The sequence below is a fragment of the Setaria viridis genome, chromosome 2, assembly GCF_005286985.2.
Source record: "Setaria viridis chromosome 2, Setaria_viridis_v4.0, whole genome shotgun sequence".
In the NCBI taxonomy this organism is placed as follows: Eukaryota; Viridiplantae; Streptophyta; class Magnoliopsida; order Poales; family Poaceae; genus Setaria; species Setaria viridis.
In genome coordinates, this window is record NC_048264.2 from 452,694 (window position 1) to 478,982 (window position 26,289).

A 26,289-nucleotide genomic window follows, 5' to 3' on the forward strand; every position below is an offset into this window, starting at 1 on the left:
TATAAAAAATTGTGACTCTCAAACAAAATTGGAGATGCTAAGGTAGCTAGGATAATCTAAGATTATAACCAATTCTACAACACATGCATATAAATATACCTTTTACAACTTTTCCGTGTATGTATTTCGAGATAGGTATAATCATTCTTTGTTTAGTCGTTTTGAACCAAATTTGGTTGATAAAATATATCTAATTCTTAAGAGTATATAGAATCAAAATGTTGATTCCATATTATTGAACACCTCTAGAATAAGAACTTTAAGAATCATGACATTACGAAATCGTTTATACTATGAAATAAATTATATAAGCAATGAAATAATGTTCATTCTCCGAAACTCAATAACTTTATATCTAAACTGATTGGTACCTTATATTTGAATATATCTAGAATAAGAATTTTAAGAATCATGACAGTACAAGTCACTTATACAATGAAATAAATTAAATAAACAATCAAATAATGTTCATTCTCCAAACTTTAATACCTTTATATCTAAACTACTCAGTACCTTATATTTTCTTTTCAAACTTTTGATTAAGGGGTAGGATAACGAAACAATGTAATTTCAATTGTGCCGGGAAAAAAAAACTTTGGATACGACTCGTGGCACAATTTGAATCTCGTTGATGACCATCCTACACTAGCTAGGATCGTGATTTTAACATCCCTGCTACGGATCATCACGATTCATGAAAAAAATATGGTCATTTGTGATATCTAGGCCCTGTTTGGCATGGCTCCAACTCCGAGTAGAGCTGCTCCACTCCAGAACTCCAGGTGGAGCCAGCTCCACTCTAGAACTCCAGAACAAAAATGGGGTGTTTGGCTAGATGGGTACTCTCAACTCCAAAAAAGATCGATTTCAGTGTGGATTGCCATTGTTGCCCCCAATTCAGACCTCACTTGTCATCCTCTCTATCCCCACTAGTACATGGAGCCGGAGGCCAACTACTGTACGCTACAACATCAAGCTCTGCCGCCCAAGCCTGAGACCTCCATGGAATCCGTTGCCGTCGTAGCGGTGCCGTTCCCGGCGCAGGGCCACCTCAACGGGATGCTGCACCTGTCGCTGCAGCTCGCGTCGCGGGGGCTCCCCGTGCACTACGCGGCGCCGGGGGCGCACGTCCGCCAGGCGCGCGCGCGCGTGCACGGCTGGGGCGACGACGCCCTCCGCCGCATCCGCTTCCACGAGCTCGAGGTCCCCGTCCCCGCGTACGCCTCCCCGCCGCCGGACCCGGCCGCGCCCTCACCGTTCCCGTCCCACCTCATCCCCATGTGCGACGCCTTCGTCGCGGGCGCGCGCGGCCCGGTCGCCAGCCTCCTCACGAGCCTCTCCACGCGCTCCCGCCGCGTCGTCGTCCTGTACGACCGCCTCAGCTCCTTCGCCGCGCCCGAGGCGGCGCGGATATTCCCCAACGCCGAGGCGTACTGCCTGCAGTGCGTGTCCGCGTCCTACGACGCCGCGTGGACGGACGCCGGGCAGCGGCTCCTGCGCGCGCGGGCTCGACGACGGGGGGTGCGACCGGCGGCGGGGCTCGGGGCGACGGCGGTGGGTGCGGCCGGCGGCGGGGCTCGGGCGGGCGGCGGGGGGTGTGGCCGGCGGCGAGGCTAGGGCGGGCGGCGGCGCTCCAAGGCGCGGGACGGAGGGACCACGGCGACGGGCGGCGGGAGCGACGGGCGGCGCTGGGGGCGGCCGGCGGCGGGGCTCCAAGGCGCGGGACGGAGGGGCCACGGCGGCCGGCGGCGGGAGCGACGGGCGGCACAGGGGGCGGCCGGCGGCGGGAGCGACGGGCGGCCAAGGCACGGTGGAGACAAGTGCGTGGAGTATCGGAGGAAAATAGAACGAACCGTTTTTTCTATGTAACCAGTGGCATTGGTGGGTAATTATCCACCAACTCCACGAGGAGGTTCAAAAGAGTGGTTTCTGGAGCAGCAAAAGAGGTGCTCCAAAACTCCACCTCCATTTGCACTACAGTTCCATGGAGTTGGCAACTCCATGGAGTTTTGGAGTTGGGGTGTTTGGCTGAATTTTTTGATGGAGTTGCTAGAGTTTAGGAGTGGAGTTGTGCCAAATAGGGCCCTAAACTACAAAACCTTACACTAACTTGTCATTTTCAACTAGACAAAATAACCATAATTTTCATGAACTTCTGCACGTGCTCGTATGATAGTGTTTGCTACGTGTACATGTTTCTATTACTTTTTGATGTACACGAGTGGTCGTGTCGCAGGACGATGGTGGTGCATATTTGCGTTTTTCTTTCTGCATGTTCGAATTATCCCTCTGTATGTTTAGTTTCTTTTTTTTTTCTTTTTGTTTGGTTTGAGGGCACTCTGTATGCTTGTTTTTTGAAAAAAGAAAAAAGAATCAGCCCACCAGGCCCATGCCATCCCAACCAACCCAGCCCAGCAGAGGGAGCCCAACGCGCGCAAATCGGCGCACCCAAAAGCCTTTTCAAATTGCGTTGGTTGAGGCTTGGCTCGGTAACCAACCCACTTCACCACCAGTCCACTACTGCTTGCCGTCGTCGTCCTCCTTCCCTCGCACGATTCGTGTGTGTTCCTCCGGCCAAAAAATTTACAACTCAGCAGCCAGCGGCAGCAGTAAATAATAAATTGCTTCGCTAAGCATTCCCCATTCATCCCCCACCTCCCTCCCCTTCAAATTGAAACTCAAATCAAACCAAATCGAGCGAAACCAATCCCCCTCCTCTCCCCCAACGAGCGAATTCCTCCCCCCCGCTCCCCTCCCGCCGCATCTAGGGTTTCGTTTCGCCCGCCCACGGCGCCCATGGACCCCGGCGCCGCCGGCGCCGGCGGCGGGGCCCGGGCCGGCTTCGAGCGGGCGTGCCGCCTGCCCAACACCGTCCACTCCGAGATCGCGCCCGCGCTGCCGCTCCCCACCCTCCCGCCCGCGCTCGGCTTCGACGACCTCCGCGACGACGAGCCCCTCGCCGCGCCCGACCGCCCCGACATGATCATGCAGGCAGCAAACATCGCCCGCATCCTCGCCGAGACCGACGTCTCCCACCTGTGAGCCCCTTTCCCGTCCCACCCCTTCCGTCCTCGGCTTCCTTCACTCCGCTCGCTCCCTTCCCCGCGGGCTTAGAATTAACTTCACTGGGTGCGCTCTTCTGCCTGCAGGGGCTTCACGGAGGCCGACAACATCGACGTCGACCCCAGCCAGTGCTCCTGGCTCTGGATGGAGGTGCTCAAGCACAACCCCGACGCCTTCAAGGTCAAGGCCCCTGCGCCCCCGCCGTCTTCGCAAGGTAAACGCTCTGCAGATTGAGCCTTCCTCAGTCAGTCTCACTCCCGTACAGCTTAGCTAGGCACCTAGAACTGCCCATTGGAGTCAACATTGTAGTCTCTCTACCTCCCAGCTTCTGCTGCTGCTGCTGTATGTACTACTAGCAAGCTCACCAGCTTCAACTGTGGGATGCTTACCTCTGCGAACAGTACTCTGAGAGAGATGGCCTGCCTTGGACTGAACATTTCTTAAGCTCCTGTGTGTATTGTGATGTTGTTTAGCACTGTCTTCGTGATGGTTCAGTGCATGTTTTGACTTGCTGCTCTGATAAAGGTTAACTTGCTTTGAGTCTGCTAGAAAATTCATATGCTATTCCTATGCATGTCCATTGAACTAAGCGGTTGCGGTGCATCGTTTGGGTTTTGGTGTGGGCAGCAGTTATGCGTAGACACCTCAGTCCTTTTTGCCCTAGTCCATGCTGATAGCCAGCTGGCAGAATTCATATTTCGTTACCATTTCGGGATGCCTGTGCGCCACGTAACGCCTCTTCACGGACTGAGTGCCCCTAAGTAACTGTAACTGTCATTTGAACCTGTGTCAACCCCGTGATGCCGTTTGATTCATGATGGGTGGTGCTTACATTACTTAATGCTCCTGTGCCTTTTTGTTTATGGTCATCTGTATAGTAGCGCTGAAATGCTTCTAGCTCCATACACTGGTATGGAGGACTTGGCCATTAATAGATATGACGTACAGTAGAACAGTGAGCATTTATATGCACAGCTGTGTGAGCACTTGTGCATTCCACCCTGTGTGCATTGTCAACAACCTAAATGCGTGTCCGTCAATAGTTCAGTAATGACCTGGACATCCTGTGGATATGGCATGCATGATTCCGACATAGACTCTGGTGCCTTACTTGGTGGGATCAGAGAAACAGGATTCAGTTGCTAATCAAGCTGCGAGTCCCTTCTCAGTTTACTGGCATGCCAACCAAGGCCGCCACCCCACACGGCACTCAACCACCTCTTATTGTCCTGGACTTGTTCAGAATGAGGTGGTTACATTTTCCCAAGTCTTACTAATCAATTCCACGTAGTTCCTTTTTTGTTATTTGGTGCTTTTGCTAACTTTGGTGCTTAAATTTTTTCCCCAAATTGTACTAATCGAATTCCACGTAGTTCCTTTTTTTTTGTTATTTGGTGTTTTTGGTAATTTTAGTACTTACTTTTGTCCGTTCGGTGCGCTTGCCACCTATATATAGCATTAAGGCCATGCATCGGAAAATGTACTCGACCTGCTATGTAGAATATGGGAGATTTTATTTCTCATGAGCTAAATGAGATTTATTTAATTTTATCGAGACATTTGGTCCCCCTACTTTGATCAAAGGTTCTTTGCTGTTTCGTCATGTTAGTCCATTTATTACTCACAATCAGGGGCCGGAGCTGGCTTAGGTGTGCAACTCAAGGCGTTACATGCTATGCTGGGCTACCTGATACATTCTTTCTTTTTTGGAGGGTGACGAGGGGCTGGTAGACTTGTGACATGGCCCAAGGCTACATCCATCCACTTTTTCTGGCAACATTTGACTGTTTTGAAGCAGATCAAAACTTCAAATGGTGGTTGATACCAACACCTTGTTCGATGGCTTGTACAGTGGCTCAGATTAAGGCTTAGGCCAAGTCAGAGCAAATTTTGCCCAAATTATTATGTTGCACCAAGCTCATTTTTTTTCTTGCTTCAAATTTGTTGCACCAACCTTACACCTCTGTCACCCGACTACTGGGCCTCTTCCTTCAGCAGTTCTTTTGATCTGTCTCGGCATATTTGTTTCTCAAATCTTGGATGCTTGTATGGTTTTACACTTTTACTCCTATTGGTGCCTAAGCATATGCTAATTTTCTCTGGATGAGCTCCACCCTATGATAATCGAATGGAAACCGGAACATCGACAAGTCCCTTTTTATCTCACTACTCCCTGTCCCAATTCTCAAACCATTGGCTTAGCTGTCAGAAACATGCCTTGTGAACATCCTGTCTATTGGATCATTTTTTTTTTTATCAAACACGCAGGGGAACTGCATGCCATCGCATCAAGAAGGAGAATAGAGTTTGTGCTACAAGTTGTCCTCACTGTTTACATTCATGCCTTTTACATAATTGTTACTTCTGTGACAGACTACGCTAAGCTCCAGCTGAATCTAGCACCAGCAAACCCTTGACCCCAGCCATGACTTTATTGGATCATAAATATGCAACAAATTGCACATGAAGAGACCAACTCGAGCTAGATAGATTAGTGGGTCCAAGCTAATCATTAGAGAAATTAGAAGGTCTAAATTGCTACTTTCCCTTAATCTAACACTTCCTATTTTAAAACAACCGCGTTCCTTCTATTTCTGCACCCGCGAATGTAAATTGTATAGTACCAACAGTCATCTGGAACTGTTAATTTCCCTTATACAAACCATTGGCTGTACTGCATGACATGCATGCTGTTTATGGGAACATAACTGGCACTAGTGGTAGGGAGTTTGGAAACGGGTCAGTTGTAACCTTGTAGTTTGTGGGTGCATTCATTAATATGTATGCAATATGAAATGTGTGTGATGTTTTCATTACTTGTTTTTTTGTTTGAGGTCTATATTTTTTCGGGAAATAATATTCAGATATATATGAAATGTTTGTAACTTATTCAATTCGCTCTACAGATTTGAAGTGTTAATGCAGAAATTTGTTCCATTTGGCAGCTCATCTTAGCAATACTGTGCGGACTTATTATTTATTCGTGGTCTCTTTTTTGTATCATGTTAACCTGTCATACCCAAAACCATCGTGGCAGTGTGCTAATTCAATACTTCTATTTCATGTTAGCAAAGCATTTTCACGGATTTGTAAATGCTTTTGATTGTAGCACTTTTTATCTTGCAAAGTGTAATTTTTTTGTTACTTTGGTCAAGCTTTTCAGGTCCACATGAAGGCCCAGAATATCAAAATCAAAGTGAGATGCATTTTGAGTATCTTACGTCTAATATGAACAAAGCACGGAAGGAACCTGTATTTCCTCTGGATGACATCAACTCACGCAGAGAGCATCTTCGTGTAAGTTAGATACCATCAGTTTCTTATTGATATCAGTTCCTTGTGCTAAGAGATTTCCTTTTATAGAATGAACTAACGCCAGATTCAGTTGCTTCAAAGAAGCCAAAAGTTAGAAAGAAAGAAAATGGCAATTCTGTTTCAAGTTCTGGCCCCAGCATTCCTAATAGTCAAGGTTTGTTTCTATTGATTTGTATATCCTGCCCCATGTATCTTTCCTTTTAAAATTTTAAAAATTCAGCTGACTCTGGTTATAATTATGCTCTTTAGAAGTTATCGCCAACTTCTGTGAGATGGTGGAGGATTTCTGTGGAAGAGTCGAAATTCCTGATGATGCAGATGGCGGTGATTGGTTGTCAATACCACTTAATGATGTTAAGGTTCTTGTCAATGAAATTACATCTGTTCGATCCAAAAGGATATTGCATGAGGTTCCTATGGATACAGTTACAAGGTTATTACATGTTATAGACCGTCAGATCCGATGTTCTCAAGGTTTGTCAATAGATGAGAAGGAAAATGTGAGTTACTTACCATATCCGATGTTCCTAGTATTTGGCATTTTTAATTCAAATTTGCATAATCTTTTATTTATTTTTTTCTGTTTTAGAAATCATTGAGTAAAGTTGTTGCATATTATAGCTGAGCAACTAACAAGTGCTTGGGTATCTTCAGCCTGATGCTGAACCTATGGTTTTCTCGGCTTTGGAGTCCGTTCATGCAGCGTTAGCAATTATGACCCACCATGACATGCCAAAGCAACTGTATCGAGAAGAAGTATGCACATGCTGAGTTCTTTTTTCCATCCTGTTGTGAAATGGTATTGTCATGGTTGCTTACACTTTCCTTTTTTGCCCCCGTAAAACAGCTTATTGAGCGAATTATTGATTTCTCAAGGCGTCAGATCACTGACTGTATGGCAGCAAGTAACCCAACCTTCCGAGCTATCCACAAACCAGCTGAAAATGTTGCAAATGACGGTAATATCAAAGTTCACGCTGACATTTCTTTTTTAATATTTCTTGAATATATGCAGGAGAGCTGCATTATTGCAATAACTGAGTATAACAAAAGGAAACCCCAAGTACATGGGTAGATGTAGCCACCTGCCAGCACACACATGCACACAAAAAAACAATTGAAACACACAAACATGCGCACCGCCAATCTGGCAGCTGAATCATAGACTAGGATCCATGCTTAAGCTCTGCTATGCCTTTCGCACCAGCCATGCACCACAGTTCGGCCTCTTCGTGAATTGTACACTCGCCGTGCAGCGCTTAACTGATATTTCTGTCTTTGTTTTTTCATGATCGTGCAGCCACATTCCTCTTTAAGTTGGTTATATACGATTCTGTGTTTGCTATGCCTTCTGTACTACAGCATTTCCTTGACAAGATTGTCTAATGTTGCTTAATTTCATTATGTCTGAACCCAACCAATCTTTGTGCAATCTCTAGCTACGGTGATAGCTCGTGATCACTAAACTTGCCTTTTGGGATCAACTTATACATCACAAATTCTTCACATTTGTATCTTTCTGTTTTGGTCAAATCTAGGAGATGATGATGAAGAGGATATGGAAAATGGACCAGTTAGCAAAAAGAGACGTACCACTACTAATCTAACTGCGAGAAAATCTTCTTCAAACAGGTACATGATCAATGCACTTCAAATGTTTTCCTTTTTCTAGTTCGTAATGGGGTATTACAAGGCGCTAATAGAGTTCATTTTTCTTTTCCGTGTCAGAGTTTCTGCTTCTGTTTACTCTGCTGTCCAGAAACTATGCTTGGTATTGGGCTTTCTCAAGGAACTGCTCACAACGGTGCGCTTATCAGATAGTTGTATTCTGCAGTTAGCAAAAACCTGCTTTACTACATTCTTGGTGGACAATATGCAGCTATTACAATTGAAAGCGATTGGGGTTATTGGCACGGTAATTTTCTCCCTACTTGCTCAATCTTTTTCTGCACATTCATATCTCGAAGAATTTGCTCATTTTCAAATCCTTGCACAGGTTTTTTCATCATACACACAACACAGGAATTACCTGGTTGATGAAACAATTGTCCTTCTTCGTAAGTTGCAGTTTTCAAGAAATGCTGTTAGAACCTACCATCTGGCAGATGAAGAACAAAAGCAAATCCAGATGATAACAGCACTGTTAGTTCACCTGGTTCAGTTTAGTGCAATTGTTCCCGATAGCTTAAAGGGAACAGTTGATTGGAGCACTATTATTGATGCCCCAGTTGATGCTAGTTATCCAATTAAATGCCATGAAGCAGCAACAGAGGCTTGTTGCCTTTTCTGGACTAGTGTCCTTCAACGTTTTACTGCTGCTAAATCTCAAGATATGTCAGAAGCCAAAGGAATAATAGATAATCTTGTTCAGGATTTGCTAACGATACTTAACTTGCCGGAGTATCCAGCTGCTGCTTCTGTTCTTGAGGTAACTTTTCTCAGCAGTGCCGTTGCTAAATCTGAGATCATAAATGTAGGCATGAGCCAGCATTACTACTAATTCTTGAAACTTAATACATCACTTTTTTAATCACAGTCCACAACTTTGTTATGTATTTTGCATTGCCCTTAACTGCCATTTGATTTATGTACAGGTTCTCTGTGTATTGCTGCTTCAAAATGCTGGATTAAAATCTAAGGACACTAATGCTCGGTGCTTTGCTATTGACCTTCTTGGTGGTATCGCATCAAGGTTGAAGCGTGATTCTGTCACCTGTAGTGAGGAGAAGCTTTGGATATTGCAAGAGCTCACTGATGCAGGTAGTGATGGCTCGAAAATTTTGAAAAACAAATGTTGTGTTTGTCTTGGTGGAAGAGGTATAAATATAGCCTGTGATGTATGTGGAAGATGTTTCCATTCAGATTGTATGGGGGCTAGCAGTCAGGATAACTTACAGCATGATAGTGTCTGTCCCTTATGTTTTTGCAAACAACAACTCAGTGTGTTACAGTCGTATTGCCAGTTACAAACTAAAGAGAATGGCAAAAGAACTGCTGCCTCGGTTAGTAAGAAATCTGCCGCACCATCTGAGGTGCCAGCATTGGATATTGTGCAACAAATACTACTGAGTTATCTTCAGGAAGCTGGTCCACAAGATGATGGGAACCTGTTTACTCGATGGTATGTTGTGTGGAATCTTTGTCTTCTTTGTGCAAATGTCTTTGGAGATTGATACCCATTTTGTATGCAGGTTCTATCTATGTATCTGGAACAAAGATGACCCACATTCTCAAGAGAAGATTATCTACTATCTAGCTAGATTAAAATCTAAGGAGATTCTGCGTGATTCTGGCAATGGTTTGGTAATTTCCAGAGATTGGGCAAAGAAAATTTGCTTGGCACTTGGGCAGAAGAATTCATTTTCGAGGGGGTTTGATAAAATTCTTGCCCTTCTTTTGGTATGTGGTTGCTTCCTGATACACCATTTTAGTCTAGATACTGTAGAGTTAATACCCAATGTTTTTTCAGGCTAGCTTGAGAGAAAATTCTCCTGTAATAAGGGCAAAGGCTTTACGTGCGGTGAGTATATGCGTAGCATAACTATGTTTTGCATCTTTCTCATTTGGGCACCATTCATCAGTATCTATCGCTTAACTTTTCTGTAGGTCAGCAGTATAGTTGAAGCTGACCCTGAGGTCTTGGGTGACAAACGTGTACAGTCTGCTGTTGAAGGGAGATTTTGCGATTCGGCTATTTCTGTTCGTGAAGCTGCCCTTGAACTTGTTGGAAGGCATATTGCTTCACATCCTGATGTAGGCCTGAAGGTCAGTAGATATATCTAGTTACCTTATGACATATTTGTGGGCATTGATATGATTCACTTTGTATCCTCCCGTCGCAGTATATTGAAAAAGTTGCTGAGCGAATAAAGGACACAGGAGTAAGTGTTCGCAAACGTGCAATTAAAATTATAAGGGATCTTTGTGCTTCAAATCCAAACACGGACACAACGCATGCCTTTGTGGAGATTATTTCTCGTGTTAATGATGAGGAGTCCAGTGTACAGGTGAGTTGATATGAAAAACCATACTGGTGTCATGACAAAAAATTATATATCTGATTTGATTTGTGACTGCGATTGTTTTATTTCTTTTATTAGTCTATTACTCCAATTTTATTTCGTAATAGGTTATTCTTAAGTGCGTATGTGCTGTAATATTTGCTCTCATACATTAATGTAGATAGTGTAGTTAGTTAAATATTTGCATGTTAATTGAGAAACTCTTGTTGTTTTTTTCCAAATAAAAAACATCCTCACTAGGAAAATTTTCTTACAGCACAAAAGGAAAGAGGAAGTAATTGGTGCACACCTTTTCTCTTCCTTTTGCTAAATTTAGACAATCCCCATAAACATGAAAGAATTTATAACACCAATCTTGAAGGCACACTATAATAAGTCTGATCAATTGTTTATTATGGTTTCCTTATTGATGCCATAAAGGGTAAAACTGAGGAATAGAGGCTTATGGTATTACAGAAGAATGTTCAACATCTCTGACCTGCAATAAATATGTTGCTTTTGATTTCCATAGTAGTTAATTTAAGCTATATTCATTGCTTTTGTAGGATCTTGTATGTAAAACATTTCATGAGCTATGGTTTGAAGAACCTACTGGGAGTCATAAGCACTTGGTTGCTGATGGTAGTTCAGTTCCTATGGAGATTGCTAAAAAGACTGAGCAAATTGTTGAAATGTTGAGGAAGATGCCCAATCACCAACCCTTGATTACCATTATAAAACGTAACTTGACTCTTGATTTCCTCCCTCAGTCAACAAAGGCCACAGGCATTAACTTGTCCATGGTGGCATCACTTAGGAAACGTTGTGAGTTGATATGCAAGCGGTTGTTAGAAAGAATATTGCAGGTACTTTCTGACTGAGTCTGATAGTAATTGGACCTGTGTAACTGAGATTGATTCTTGTACATCTCTGTTGTGAAGGTTGAAGAAGGAGCTGCTAATGAGATGGAAATCCATGCACTTCCTTATATCATTGCCTTGCAAGCGTTTTGTATTGTTGATCCCACCCTCTGCATTCCAGTGACTGATCCTTCTAAGTTTGTTGTGACACTACAACCATATCTTAAGATTCAGGTGAGCATTGTTTGCTCCAGTTGAATTTGTGGCTGCCATCCCCACCTATACCAGAATAAGGTGTATCTAGCATCATCCTGTTTGATCTCTAAAGTTCTACATCGAATTCTCCTTAAGTTCTCTTAACTCGAGTAAAGTTCCTACATTTAGTAAGTGGGTGATGGTAATGTTTATAGTTCAGTTGCCCACCTGGTAATGTTATTCATTGGCAGTTTCTTTTCTTTATTTATGATAGCCAAGTGTTTCATTTTTTTTCTGAGGCTGCAGTGCTGCACACCCATGTGTGCACTGTTTCTGAACATTTGTACCACATCATACAGTCCATCATGCTCCTCTGCTAGCTACGCTTTAGACATGAACCTATATCTCTATGTTCAAAAATTCTGGTGTCTTGTGTTTGGTACTGGACTATACTGAAAACAACAGGGCTAGAGTTTTTATTATTTTCTCAACTAGCTATATTCTTGTTGATGCAATTAAGTAAAACTTTTCTGCAGTGTGAGTTTGTGTAGTATTGTTTTGCTACAAACAAACTACAACAAAAAACATTCTTAGCAATTGACATAGTTATGTGTGCAATTAAACATCTGAGATATCTTATTTGGAACTGAATACATGATCATTAATCTTATGGTTATCAATCATATTCTGCCATTATTTTGCCCTACCACTAAAATTGCATTTGCTCCTGATCATCTATGTCAACAGATTGACAATAAATCAGCTGCCCAGTTGCTTGAAAGTATAATTTTCGTGATTGATGCTGTTCTTCCACTCATAAGGAAGCCACCACAAACTGTGGTTGTAGAACTTGAGCAGGATCTGAAGCAGATGATAGTTCGTCATTCCTATTTGACAGTTGTACATGCATGTATCAAGTAAATACATTCCTCACCTTAACTCTTAATATTTTTTGACAAGCATTCTTTTTCCGTAAGTGCTTTATTTGGGAATTCATTTTGTGCATTTGTTTGTTATTGTTGTGATATAGATGGAATATGTCTTTTTGAAGTTTTCTGATTCTTGATGCTTGTTATGGCAGCTTCTGTAGCATTACTTAACATGTTATTGCATCAGCCAACTCTCTCTTAGCAACTTTCATATATTTGTTGTTTGAGTGGTTCCTTCTCTTTTCAAATAAGTTGTTACTTTTGGGATAGGCTTGGGATCATATTTCTATCTAAGCTAAAATGAGCAACAATGCAGACAAGTTTAAAAGCTAAATAATACGGTGATGGCTAATTTACTATCATGTCAGGTGTTGAGCATCTGTAAATATTTGATTGTAGTTAGCAATGGGATAACTTATTTTATGTTAGTCGTCAATTTATATATCGGGGGCCTTAACTAGTGACAGTCAGTAATTGTCACTTCATATGTAGGGGGCCTGATCTTGTCAGTTACTCCCTCCAGTCACAAATAAGCAATGTTTTGTATACCGACATATTCTTTAAAACATGACTTTGACTAGTACTTTTTGTTACAAAGTATTTATAAAACAAAATTATACTTCTGTGAAACTACATTTTGAAACAAATGTAATCGTATCATTTTCAAATTTCTAAACTCGACACATAAAAAGTAATATGCAATCAAAGTTTAGAATGTTTGACTTAATGCAACCCTCAAAACATCACTTATTTGTGACTGGATGGAGTACTAGATGCAGTTTTAGCTGCAGCAGTCAATTAAAGCATTGATCGATTAACCCACAGAGTTTTGTTCTGATCATCTTGCCAGACTTGTCCTGAAATATTCTTGTTTATTTCTCTCTCTTGCCCTCTTTTTTGGACAGGTGCCTTTGTTCCCTAAGCAAATCAGCTGGTAGAGGTCCAGGATTACTGGAATACCTTGTTAATGTTTTTTACAAGCATCTGTCTGGCACTAATACAGATAGTCAGGTATTATTCTATTTTTTGATTCATTGAATAGGTGCTTCAATCTTAAAAAAAATATGGAAAATTAAACTTGTTTGCACAAAGTAGTTTTTGTATTCTGAAACCTACAATTTTTCTATTATCTGCAACTAAGGACAATTGTAGAAGTACATTTATCCTTTATCTATTGGGCATGAAAATCACTGTTTCTCTCTCTCTCTCCAAGTTTCATATGCTTACTGTATTCATTCTGGAACTCAGCTGTTGGGTCGATCGCTGTTTTGTCTTGGACTGCTCCTTCGGTATGGTTATCAACTGATGTTAACATCTGAAAATCAGCTTGATTTCCCAAAGATTATCAACTTGCTCCAGAGAAGATATCTTCTCAGGGATGATTTCAACTTGAAGGTTCGAGCTTTGCAGGTGTGTGAGCCAACTTGTAATTCATTAATGATTTAAAAAATCCACTTAGTGATAGGCGCCTAGTTGTATTCATAAAGTTTATGGTGTAATTCTAGGTGGCTTGTGAATTTTGTATATAATTTCCAGATTTAAGGATAGTAATCATCCATGCATGGTGATTAGTCAGAAGCAGGATTTAGAACTTGTGACATCTTTTATTTGAGATCCGTAGCAACTTGTGCACCTAGCTAGCATAAATGACTATGCATACATAGCAAGGCACCTGTCCACATACTGTTGATTTTGTTGTTTCAGGCTTTACATATTTCTTTCATATGAACTGTTCCCTATAAGATGCTAATTTTCATCTGTGCATGCAGACTTTGGGATACATACTTATCGCGAAGCCTGAATTTATGCTACAAAAAGAAATCATGAATCTCATAGAGGCAACACTATCTTCTGCAGTTGATCATAGGTTAAAGGTATTTGAATTTTCTTATACTTTCATCCTCTCTTCTCTGGGTAGCATTTTTTTAATTAAAACAATAAATTAATCTGCTTGCCCAGATTCAAGGACTTCAAAACCTCTATGAGTATCTCCGAGATGCCGAAAGCCAACTTACTGCTGAGAGTACTGGGAAGCCTCCTGTACAGTCTGCAATAAATGGTGGAAGTGAAGTTCCTGTTGCTGCTGGTGCTGGAGACACCAACATATGTGGTGGTATTATCCAATTGTATTGGAGTTCTATTCTTGAAAGGTGCTTGGATACAAATGACCAAGTTCGCCAGAGTGCACTTAAGGTGAATTAGACAGGCATTATATTTCTTTGTTCACTTATTATTTTACACTACAAATTAATAATTCTTCTTCTTTTAGATTGTTGAAGTTGTACTTCGCCAGGGTTTAGTTCACCCTATTACATGTGTTCCGCACCTTATAGCACTTGAAATGGACCCATTGGAGGGGAACTCAAAGTTGGCTCATCATCTACTAATGAATATGAATGAAAAGTAAGTCTGGTCCAACTTCTCGTGTTTTTGTGTTTTTTCCGTGGAATAAAACATTCTGATCGGTTGGAATTGTGGCAGGTATCCTTCATTTTTTGAAAGCCGCTTAGGTGATGGCCTACAAATGTCATTTATATTCTTCGAGACCACAGTCAGCAACCATAAACTCGCAGCAAACGTGAAATCAAATCCAATTGCTTTTGTCAAACCTGGCATAACTAGAATATACCGTCTTATCCGTGCAAATCGAAATTCAAGAAACAAATTTGTCCACTCAATAGTTCGGAAATTTGAGCCTGATGGCCGGAATCGCTCCACAGTTAGCTTTCTTGTGTAAGTAATTTAAGTAAAACTACACCTGTTAACCCTCTATTCTTTGATGGGTATTTGACTGACTATCAAGTTAACTGCCACAATGCAGATACTGTGCTGAAGTTCTTGCCTCCCTGCCATTCACATGCCCTGATGAACCACTCTATTTGATCTATGATATAAATCGAGTTATTCACTTGAGAGCAGGAGCGATTGAGGCCAATTTGAAAAGGTGGACTTCTATGGATCAGCCTCAAGATGCGGCGGGTATGGCAACATTGCCAGGAGAGAGTCATGTTGTCATGCATGAGCCTGGAGGATATTATGACCATAATGTGGGATATATTCCTGTAAGGGTGAATAACAATCCTTGTAGTACATCAGATGTGGACATGGCCAAAGTTCAGGTTAGTTATACATGTCCTGGGTGGTCCATCAGTATATATAGGAGGAAGGGATGTCTGCAATCCTTGCATTATTGGATCTTGTAATTTTCCACTAACTTATTCTTTGTTTTCAGGAGGATTGCCATGACGCAATAGCCCTGCAACTCCTCCTCAAATTGAAAAGACATTTGAAAATTGTTTATAGTTTAACTGATGCCCGCTGTCAGGTATGGCTCGCTCTTTATTTGGAGGCTAGTACTGCTATGGTGGGTGCATTTGCATGACACATGTTCTGTTTGTGTTTTGAAATACAGGCATTTTCTCTAAAGGAACCACCAAAAACTGGAGAAACTCTCTCCAAGCAGAATGTTCCTTTTAACATTGGCAACAATAACATCAGTCTGCCGAGCTGCCTGCAGGATGTAGCTTCTGTGTACCAAGTACTAATCCTGAACTCGACATTTATTTGCCTTGTTACATTTCTTGCATACCATACTCTTTAAAACTGATGTGGCTTTGGACATGGTGCTCAGGATTTCAAGACAGTGCTGCGGGAAGATTCCATGGACTTCGGTATGTACACCCCCTCTGTGCAGAGGAAGCGCCCAACCCCAAGAAGTACGTCGAGAGTCAGGAGGACAGCCGCCACAAGTGTTACAAGAGGCCGTGGCGGTGGCCGTGGTGGTGATGATGACGATACTGACGATGATGATTGGACTGGGGGGCCAAGAGTGCTGGACTTCAGCGCTCAGGCAAGCAATGGTGGCCGTGTAACAAGGCAAAGGGTCCAAGTATGACTGATCTTGGTGCTTTGTACATTGTAGGGAGGTCTATACGAGCTGACAGGAGACTTAGTGGGAGTGTAGGTTAAGGTCGTTTATTTAGGTACATAGCAGAAAGGAAAGGAAGATAGCTTTTTACTTAGATGCCATTAATCTGGAGCACTCCTTTTCTTGCTCTGCCCTTGTCCTCTTTGTAATTTCGGCTGGGCTTTAGCAAAACTGACAAACGGGTTGTGCTCCGTCAAAAGATCTGATTCAATGGGAATGAAATGGTTCCTTTTGCTTTGTTTGGAATACAGGTTCTGTATGCGTGTAATTGTTCTGGTTTCCTGATGTTGAATTTGTATGTGCTGAGGTTTATGTTCCTGTAATCTCATTCCATGGACTGGGAATCCAGCATGTTACCAGGTGTGGATGGAGCAACGCTTGTGATCTGTGTAGGATGTATTTGAATCTGGGCACGTCGTTTTGACGTGCAATCTCTATTCTTGTAAAAGTAGCAGAAACTCTTTCAACTCTAGACGTGTTTGAGGTGGCGGGCGCATAGCCTGGAAACCTTTCAGAGCTAACAAAGTGCATTTTCGTTGTTCTGCCGCTGATACCAGCTCACGCTCTTCCTTTATTCTCACCTTTCACTTGAGCAAATGGAATCCGGGGAAGGGAGCTGAATTGTGTGTCCGCGTTCTCTGCTCCATGTCCATGAGCAGAGGAGACGAGTTGCTGTTCATCACAGAAGAAGCACCAACGAGCATCAGACGCTGACAGATTCAAGAATGGTGAGAACTGCGTGTCCGTGATGAGTTGCAGGGATCGAAGCTGCTCTGCTAAGATGTATTCGAATCTCAGCATGTCTTTCTGACGTGCAATCTTTAGTCTTGTAAAAGTAGCAAAAACTCTAGACGTTTTCAACTCAATTCATCGCATCTTTGATATTTCAATCTCTAGACGTGTTGAGGTGGCACATATATAGCCTGAAAACCTTGCAATTTAACTGTGGTTTGGGAAGCTAACAAAGTGCATTTTTGTTGCTCTGCTGCTGATAGACCAGCTCACAGTGTCCCTTTATTCTCTGCTTTCACTTCAGCAATTGCAGGATTAAAGGTACTGCAATGGAATCCGGGGAAGGGAGTAGCTGGCTACTTCTGGTATGATCTTGTGCTTTGTGATTCTTCTTATGGTGTATTTAAAGATCTACTCCTTGCATAGTCTTTCCTCAGTTGCTCTCCTTCAAGATCGGTCTTCTTCAAAACTGGTACAGAAACGTTGTCCTGAACATGATCCTGATTCTTGATGCACATTGTTTGGGATGCAAACCTTGATGCTACTGACTGTTAAAGAGATACTTTCAGTTTGTTCTCCCTGAGAGATCTCGTTGCTTCAGCTGTAGTGTTAATCTTCCTTTTGCTTTGGACGCACAGTGAGCAGCAGGGCAGCAGGCAAGTGAAGTCCACGCACGGGCGGGCAGGCCACCATGGTGAAGATCTGCTGCATCGGCGCCGGCTACGTCGGTGGCCCGTCTATGGCCGTGATGGCGCTCAAGTGCCCGTCCATCGAGGTCGCCGTCGTCGACGTCTCCCGCCCGCGCATCGACGCCTGGAACAGCGACCGCCTCCCGGTCCTGGAGCCGGGCCTCGACGCCGTGGTCAGGGAATGCCGCGGCCGCAACCTTTCCTTCAGCGCCGACGTCGACCGCCACGTCGCCGACGCCGACATCGTCTTCGTGTCCGTCAACACGCCCACCAAGGCCCGCGGCCTCGGCGCCGGCCGCGCCGCCGACCTCGCCTACTGGGAGAGCGCGGCGCGCGTCGTCGCCGAAGCGTCGCGCCCCGGCAGGAGCAAGATCGTCGTCGAGAAGTCCGCCGTCCCCGTCAGGACCGCCGAGGCCATGGAGCGGATCCTCCTCGCGCACGGCGGCGGCGGCGGGGCCGCGTTCCAGGTCCTCTCCAACCCGGAGTTCTTCGCCGAGGGCACCGCCGTGCGCGACCTGCTCTGCCCCGACCGCGTGCTCATCGGCGGCCCCGACACGGATGCCGGCAGGGCCGCCGCGCGCGCGCTGAGGGACGTGTACGCGAACTGGGTCCCCGAGGACCGGATCGTCGCCACTGACCTCTGCTCGGCGGAGATCTCCAAGCTCGCCGCGAACGCGCTCCTGGCGCAGAGGGTCTCCTCGGTGAACGCCATCTCCGCTCTCTGCGAGGCCATCGGCGCCGACGTCTCGGACGTCGCGCGCGCCGTCGGCGGGGACGGCCGCGTCGGTGGCGCCTTCCTGAACGCCGGCGTGGGGTTCGGCGGGCCGAACTTGCAGAAGGACGTGCTGCAGCTGGCGTACGCGTGCGAGTGCCACGGGCTCGCCGAGGCGGCTGAGTACTGGCGGCAGGTGGTGGCGGTGAACGAGTACCAGAAGGGCCGGTTCGTGCGCCGCGTGGTGGCGTCCATGTTCGGCACGGTGGCCGGCAAGAAGGTGGCCGTGCTGGGGTTCGCGTTCAAGGAGGGCGTCGCCGACTCGAGGGAGTCCCCGGCGGCCGACGTGTGCAGGGGCCTGCTCGGCGACAGGGCCCACGTCAGCGTGTACGACCCGGCTGTGGGCGAGAAGCAGATACGGAGGGACACGGCGGCGCCGGCGGCGAAGGAGCGGCAGGTGCGCGTGGCGAGGGACGCGTACGAGGCCGCCGAGGGCGCGCACGGGCTCTGCGTGCTCACGGAGTGGGACGAGTTCAGGACACTCGACTACCGCCGGATCTTCGACGGCATGCGGAGGCCGGCGTTCGTCTTCGACAGCCGCGGCGTCGTGGACGTCGGGAAGCTCAGGGAGATCGGCTTCGTCGTCTACTCCGTCGGCAAGCCGCTGGACCCCTGGCTCAAGGGCTTGCCGGCGGGGGCGTAGACCGTTTCTGCTGTAAAATCCGACTAAACCAATGTGCTTTAATTTTAGTAGAAAAAAAGGATGTGCTTAAAATTAAAGTTCTTTAAGAAAACTTTTCCGGTAACAAAGTTCTGATTCGCCAGACTAATTTAGTACGAATATATGATCACTGAACATTCCATTCACACAAGACTGAAGATAACGTTCCAGAAAAGGCAGATGCAAAGTTGCATTGCATTCATATGATACTCCCTCCCTCCTGTAATATAAGGCATCCAAACGTTCAAAATTTATCCTCAAATATAAGGTATTGTAGGCACATTTGGATAATTGCCATTTAATTCTTTTTATAATTAATTGATTGATTGTATTTGCAACTACTATTAACTCAGGGTACATGCGTCTTTTGCTACTCCTACTAATATATCATAAAATCTCTAGGATGCCTTGTATTTTAGGACAGAGGGAGTACATGCGTGCAACTTTACCAGACATATCGTCCTTCATAGATCCGAGGAAGAAAAAAAATACGTAAATGGAAATTAACATGGACAGTTACCTGAACACAACATCAATGACTCAAAGCTATGATTACATTAACATAAAAAATTAGATAAACCTAGAAGGAGCTAGGCGATTTTTCTTAAGAAGAAGAAATAGACACCCAAATTTGAGCTAGGGGGCTTGAACTTGGGTGGTTAGAGTGCACAAGCACACCTACCACTCTAACCGGTTGAGCTAAGCTCACTTCCTTATGATTACATTAACACAAACTAGAATTAGCATAAACACACAAGTTTATTGTGACAATATGAATTCCTATGCCATTGTTTAACTGATGAATTCATAATCAATCAGTACTGTTCAAATAGCAACTGGCCTTGTGCAACTAATATTTTATCCAAGGCTGCCGACGATTGACCATACATATATGTGTATATATGTAACAATTACTTCTTATCTCTGCCGCCCAATATATAAGTAACTAGTATAACCAATCAGATGCTTAACTGTAGTATACTAATTCACCGAGAAATCAGCTACTGAATGCATGCAGCCTATAAAATCATCCATGCCTCATTGCCGGCGGCACCATGTCATCAAGAAGCCCATTGTCAACTGCCACCGGAGCACTAGCCGGCGATTCTGCCGTCGTCGGCGACGACGACTTCGGCGTTGATACGACGACGGAAGCCAATGCTGGCATCGTCATCGCAGATGACAAAGTAGTGGTAGGGTCGTAGCAGGGTGTCGCCAGCAGGTCCTGGTTGCAGTGTTGCAGCAGCAGCGAGGAAGGGGACATGGCCGCCGACGCCGCCGGCCTGCAGGCAAGCGGGTGGTCATTGTTGTTATTGAGAACGGCGGCGGTGGGGAGCTGCAGCGGCGGAAGGCGGTGGTCGTAGAGGTGGTGGTGCGCGGCGGCGGCGGTGGAGAATTCGAAGGCTGCCATGTGTCCGGCGGCGAGGGCGGCGCGCGGGAAGGTGACGGTGTGGTGGCAGTGCTGGCCCTCGTAGGTGGTGATGACGACGGAGGGGTCGTCGGAGGAGCGCTCGACGCGCTTCTTCACCGCGCACTTGCTGTTGGTGCACCGGTAGTAGCTCCTTGGGAATGGGCTGTTCTTGACGGCCTTCTGGCCGTACTTGCGCCAGCGGTACCCGTCCTCGAGGTGGTCGACGTCGCTCTTGGTCATGAACGCGAACCGCGGCTGCCGCGCACGCTTCTTATTCTGCCCCGTCGATGATTTATTATTATTGCTATTGCTGGTCGTCGTCATCGTCTTCCCCGGCGCCGGCGCCGGCTTGCTCCTGCACGCACAGATGCATATCAACATGCAGCAGATGATGATTTTGGCAGAATGCTTTGCAACTCAATAAAAAGAAATTAAACTGCATGTGAGTGAAGATTACACTACTACTCGTACGTGTACCGACACTGTGGTCGGTGACCTACTTCCGTTCCATGCATGTGAGGTGCAACGCCCAGCATGATGGCCGATCTATCGTGCAGCTGCTAGCTGATTGAAGGCCACGACGTGGCAATTTTATTTTTTTCGCCTAGCTATATGTGCTTACCACGTCGACGTCACCATATATTATCACTAGCACTGCACATTATGTACGTTATGGAAAAATTACATTCATGGTGGAGAATTATATACTTGTATGTTTAGCCAATTCATGTGCATATATAATGTAAAAAAATACAAAAAAGTGTGTGGCTCAAATGTAAAAAGAAATGGAATGGTAGACATGTACTCCCTCTGTTCCGTATTGCAGGTCGTTTTGCATATGTTCAGGTGTATAATAATATCTATAAATAAAAAATCAAAACTGGGGAGGGAGTACTCCGCGAATCCCGTGCAACGTCCGCTTCCATTCCGACCAGAATAATCAACTCCTTCTCTCCCCCTTGCAAATTTACCCAACTACCCTCCCGTTCCGTTTCAAATTCATCCACGTACCACGCCAAAAGTAAAGGCGCCCACCGTAACAAATCACAAATGATGGTTAAAAGAAATCCAAAAATTAGCCGCAATTTCTATTTTTAAGAGAAATAAGGACAAGACGGGGAAATTAAAGAAAGAGGCCGGAATGTGCAACATTAATGATCCACGTACACGATCGAGAAGGCCACTGGGAAAATTAAATTCTGCGCTAATGAAATAATAACAAAGTGGAAGAGGCGAAATGTGCAATTAGGCTAGCTATTCCAAGTGAGAATTACGGTTTGGAGAGATGGAAATCGCAGCATCATCACCACAGGATCGGAGCGTGATGCATGCATATGAATTATATACACATGCTAGTTGAATTGAAGAAGCGCTGCTTGCTTACGCTGCCTCCGTCGCGGCTGCCGCCGGCTTCCCGTCGTCGGTGGAGCTGGACGACGCGCCGCCGTCCACCGACACCATCGACCCGGCCGGCTCCGACAACGACGGCGGCTGCAGCAGGATGTCGTCCTTGTCCTCCGGCGGATCCAGCGGCGGCGGCAGCGGCAGCAGCAGCTCACCGCCGGCGCCGTCGTCGAGCCCGGCGGCCCAGCACCCGAGCTCCGCGAAAATCGCCGACGAGTCGGCGTACGCGTCGGCCGAGAAGGGCCACTCGCCGGCCCCGACGACGCCGGCCGCTTCACCGGCCATGGCTAGCTTGGCTTCTTCTGCTAGCTCTTTTGGTTTTGGACGGGGAGAAGTTTGCTTGCTGGCGAGGGGTTGTCTTGTCTTGGTATTTATTTCACTGGACGAGCTGGAGCAAAAGGCAAATAAAGGTAGCCCCCGGCCGGTTAGTATAATTACTGGGGGAGTCGTACTAGCAGCATCAGATTGATTGCCCGGCCGCTTGATTGCTTAATTTACTGCACCCATTAATTCCTGGCCCATTATTCCATCTGCTACATACTAATTAACTGCTGTTTTATCAGTATATAGTAGCTGCTAGATCGACTAGTTTTTTGGTTGTTTTTTGCTAGACTAGTTTAAGTACTAGTAAAACATATAATTAGTATTTATCATAAAACCATATACTCCCTCCGTCCCAAATTATAAGTCGTTTTGACTTTATAAGATTCATAAACTTTGTTATGCACTTAGATATACCCTATGTCTAGATGCATAATAATATCTATGTATCTATAAAAGCCAAAACGATCTATAATTTGGAACGGAGGGAGTAGTATTTTATGATACGAACAAATTAAAACATGTAGTATTTTTAATCTTTAATTTAATTCGGTATTCATAATTAAGGCGTACACGTACTAGTGCAGCTAGCTGCTGAGGTGCATGCGTTTATCGGAAGCGAATCGACTGTTAGGTAAGTGTTAGGCCCAACGGAACGGAGGATTTCCCGTTGAGTTGACTCACCTGTCCATTCTCCCTCTACTTGTGGCATCCGTTTCTCATTTCCATTCTCCCTCGTCCCTGTGTTTTGCACTGTTTCTGAAAAAGGGAAGCTTTTTTTTAAATGTGCGTGCCGACGACTCTTTTTTCTACTCGATCGCCGGATCAAGATCAATCGTGTCCTTGGCCTGTTTCTACTTGTACTACACTAGGCGCTAGCTTTGATTTCATATATGAGCTCCGGTCTGGGTAAAGTTGGGGCAGGATGTGCCGGCCCATTCCCGGCCCCCAGGTCAGCTCAAATCATCGTCACAATTAATAATGTATCATCCACACAACATGCAATTCATCAACAATCGATCAAGTTATTGGTTTTGTGCTTTATATTTGTGGACAACCAAGCATAATTATGTATTGAGTGCATTCTCATTTAATTATGTTATTTATATGACTACTCCCTCGGTTCATTTTTGCAAATGCATCTTAACTTGAGGAAATCTTCACAAACACCTCTTAATTAACCTTCATTTTTCTGTTATATTTTCAATAAATACAAAATCAGTATCATCTAGCAGCGCTATGCATAAACCTATGGCCGATATTGAGAGACCATAGATCGCTTGTTGCACATAAAAAATATATTTTGACCATTTAACTGATAGATCTCAGATTTTTGGATGTCAAGTTACCCTTTTGTCCGCATCGAGCGGCGCTCTATATAATATGAACCAACATTATCGGCTCGAATAATTTCGACACAATAAATTAGAATTTTATTCATATGGATAACAAGTAGTGCTATTTTAGCGTGTAAAGAAATATGTGCATGCACCCACCAAGCTAGCTAACTTTCTGGACACTTTAGGTCAGTGCATGCAGTACTCCTCCATCAGATGCTGTAGCTCGTTGATGGCAGATTGGCATCTGAGAGTAAAGGTAAAGTGTTGTTTTTAGTTGACCTATGTCTAGATGAGGTACAATATTAGTATATAACTAAATACGTACATACATCATATAGTATTGATGAATGGAGAATTCAAATGATTAGGACGCATAACTACCTTTCCAATCGTTAGTTCCATTTTATTAGGTCTGAGCAAACAATCAGCAGTAAGAAACTCTGTAGAAAAAAAAATCAGGTAGGTAGGCGTGCTATATTTTAATTATTGACACACTTACAGTATTTTCTAGCTAGCGCCAACGCCGCTAGTTCAAGTTTTAGTTATAATTAACTTGGATATAACTAAATGCCGGTAACTGTAATATTTTTTTTCAGTGCAATACCCGGCATTTAGTTATAATTAACTTGGATATACTTAATGTTCTAGACATAAGCTAGTTAAAGTTTTGAAATTTTGGCTATAAATAATAATAATAATAATGTGTTTAACATGAAATTGGCATGTGTAGGCTTTTTTCCATAGTCTCACGAAATTGTTGCATTTGTATAAAATATAGATACATATACTCTTCGACTTTTGTGCTCGCTTTGTGTAAAAAGGTTAGTTCGGAAATACAATGTTTGAAAATCAAACGATGACTTTTAAAACTGGCTCCAACATATTTAAATTACCAAGGTGGGTGCCAGTTTAATTTCATGGTATCAAAACTACGTGTGTTGAATCCGGAACACTAATGGGTCGCGTTACTCGCTCGTATGCCATAAGAGCCGAGAGATCCAATAAAATGTTACTTGAATCTTTTTGCTCTCAATTATTGAAAAGGTACATACATTTCTAAATCATTGAAAAGGTACTTCAACGCACACATATATTTACTTGAAGAAAATAGTTAATACATTTCATATCACTCCGTTTATTTATATGCGAGTGTAGTGCTAGCTATAGGTAGCTAGAGTAGTGAGGCACATGGCGACCCAGCAGCGGTGGTTAGTTTGCATCTTTTTTTTTGATGAATTAATTATTATATTGGAGGGGAGCGATTTGATGGGAGAGAAGAGAGAGATTAGCAGCCATTAAAAGATAGAGGATGAGTCGGAAGGGACGGCGCGTAGTGAGTGATTGAGATCGACAGATGAGAGGGCCGGACGGTGACCGCTGGGCCCACCACGAATCTTTTGGTGACTTAACTTGCCCATCACGAAACCTCACACTCCTTGTCGTGTCCCCACTCAAATAGCTAATCCAAACATTACAGGGAGTAATAATTTTATTATCAGTGTTTTATTTCATATGTTTTTCTCAAAATATACGACGCTTTTCATTTCATAGGTGTTGGTCTCAAAAAAATTTGACACCGAACAGATTTAAAGTTGCAATAGAAACAATGTTCACTTCTTAATTGAAAAAACTGATCTCCCTTTACAATGGGGTAGGACTCCCCATTTATAGTGATCCATGACCTACTTTATGTTCCGAAAATGTCCTTACTCAACCACTATATTTCTAGGATATGCCGTACATAAAGGTCATTGAGGAACACGTGTACAAATTGAACTTTTTCACGTGGTCACGCTTCTCACGCCTCGGAGGTCCTCTACCTCGGCTTCTTCCTCTACTAGTGTGGCCTCATGTTTGCCCACTACCTTGATTTGCTTGTTGCTGTGATTGGTGCCCGTTTTGATTTTGATTTTGTTGCTGCGATGGTTAAGCACCCTCCATTGGTAGGATGTGTTGAGCCGGATATGGTTTATTGGATATGGTTTATTGATGTGTTGGAAATTGTACTTTGGTGGTGACCAGTTTTCTTCTTTGTGCGCTTGCTTGTTGTGGTTTCTTTCCATTACTCTTTTCTTGTGGTTCTCATCCGATCTGTAATATTTTTCTAGCTCCGCAAATAGTGCTTCCATTGTTTTGGGCTTTTCTCTTGATAGATGCAAGGCTGTTTGCCCGTGGTTTATCCCTTTAATGCAAGCTGTTGTTGCTACACTTTCATCAACATCTAGTGTTTGAGATTTCAACTGAACAAATCTTTTGACATAATTTGCTAGAGGTTTTTTTTATCTCTTTGGATGCAATTAAACAAATCTCCTTTATCTGTTATAGCTCTATGGAAACCTTGGCAGTTTTGAATTAATTTTATCTTAAGATCTATCAAGTTGTACATAGATTGCGGTGGAAGTAAAGAGTACCAATTGAGTGTTGCGCCTTCACATGCTATGATCAAAGATTTGGCCAAAACCATATCATCTCCCCCCACCGAGGCTATAGCAGCTTCGTAGCTCATGAGAAATTGGCGAGAGCATCGGCAGAGCAACCCCCATAGGCAGGAGCCCCGCGGGCAACAGCAATGCATCATTGGGTGGGTGGGGGGGGAGGGTTGTTCGGCGTGCAAGGATGGTGCGGTCCGGTGCGCGGGGGTGGAGTGCTCCTGCGAGAGGGCAGCCAG

At 44.3% G+C, this 26,289-nt stretch overlaps 4 protein-coding genes across 5 annotated transcripts; 3 read left to right on the forward strand and 1 right to left on the reverse strand.

The window, feature by feature from the left end:
- The first annotated feature begins 936 nt into the window (after positions 1–936).
- On the forward strand, positions 937–2,136 carry LOC140221764 (putative cis-zeatin O-glucosyltransferase). The gene is made up of 2 exons (XM_072291713.1): positions 937–1,521; positions 2,128–2,136. The coding sequence occupies exons 1-2, from the start codon at positions 937–939 to the stop codon at positions 2,134–2,136; spliced, it is 594 nt and encodes a 197-aa protein (XP_072147814.1).
- Positions 2,137–2,563: 427 nt separating this feature from the next.
- On the forward strand, positions 2,564–16,537 carry LOC117842104 (sister chromatid cohesion protein SCC2). 2 transcript variants are annotated; one of them, XM_034722453.2, is made up of 28 exons: positions 2,564–3,038; positions 3,150–3,277; positions 6,227–6,360; positions 6,427–6,532; positions 6,628–6,878; positions 7,033–7,134; positions 7,226–7,337; positions 7,917–8,010; positions 8,107–8,293; positions 8,375–8,806; positions 8,973–9,499; positions 9,570–9,777; positions 9,848–9,898; positions 9,985–10,143; positions 10,221–10,385; positions 10,946–11,245; positions 11,321–11,473; positions 12,182–12,351; positions 13,269–13,374; positions 13,612–13,773; positions 14,133–14,237; positions 14,323–14,556; positions 14,633–14,766; positions 14,845–15,096; positions 15,185–15,482; positions 15,596–15,688; positions 15,776–15,901; positions 15,995–16,537. In XM_034722453.2, exons 1-28 carry the CDS (start codon positions 2,797–2,799, stop codon positions 16,256–16,258), a joined length of 5,295 nt encoding a protein of 1,764 aa, XP_034578344.1. In that variant the 5' UTR covers positions 2,564–2,796; the 3' UTR covers positions 16,259–16,537. The 2 variants fall into 2 exon arrangements, with proteins under 2 accessions (XP_034578344.1, XP_034578345.1); XM_034722454.2 differs by lacking the exon at positions 2,564–3,038 and having other exon boundaries at positions 3,156–3,277; positions 6,219–6,360.
- A 147-nt stretch (positions 16,538–16,684) lies between these two features.
- Positions 16,685–19,213, forward strand: LOC117842105 (UDP-glucose 6-dehydrogenase 1). The gene has a single exon (XM_072292001.1). It carries the CDS (start codon positions 17,715–17,717, stop codon positions 19,125–19,127), a length of 1,413 nt encoding a protein of 470 aa, XP_072148102.1. The 5' UTR covers positions 16,685–17,714; the 3' UTR covers positions 19,128–19,213.
- Positions 19,214–19,885: 672 nt separating this feature from the next.
- On the reverse strand, positions 19,886–22,289 carry LOC117842106 (uncharacterized). Its single transcript, XM_034722458.1, has 2 exons — positions 21,941–22,289; positions 19,886–20,911 (listed from the first exon to the last, which is right to left on the reverse strand). Exons 1-2 carry the CDS (start codon positions 22,243–22,245, stop codon positions 20,173–20,175), a joined length of 1,044 nt encoding a protein of 347 aa, XP_034578349.1. The 5' UTR covers positions 22,246–22,289; the 3' UTR covers positions 19,886–20,172.
- Positions 22,290–26,289: the final 4,000 nt, after the last annotated feature.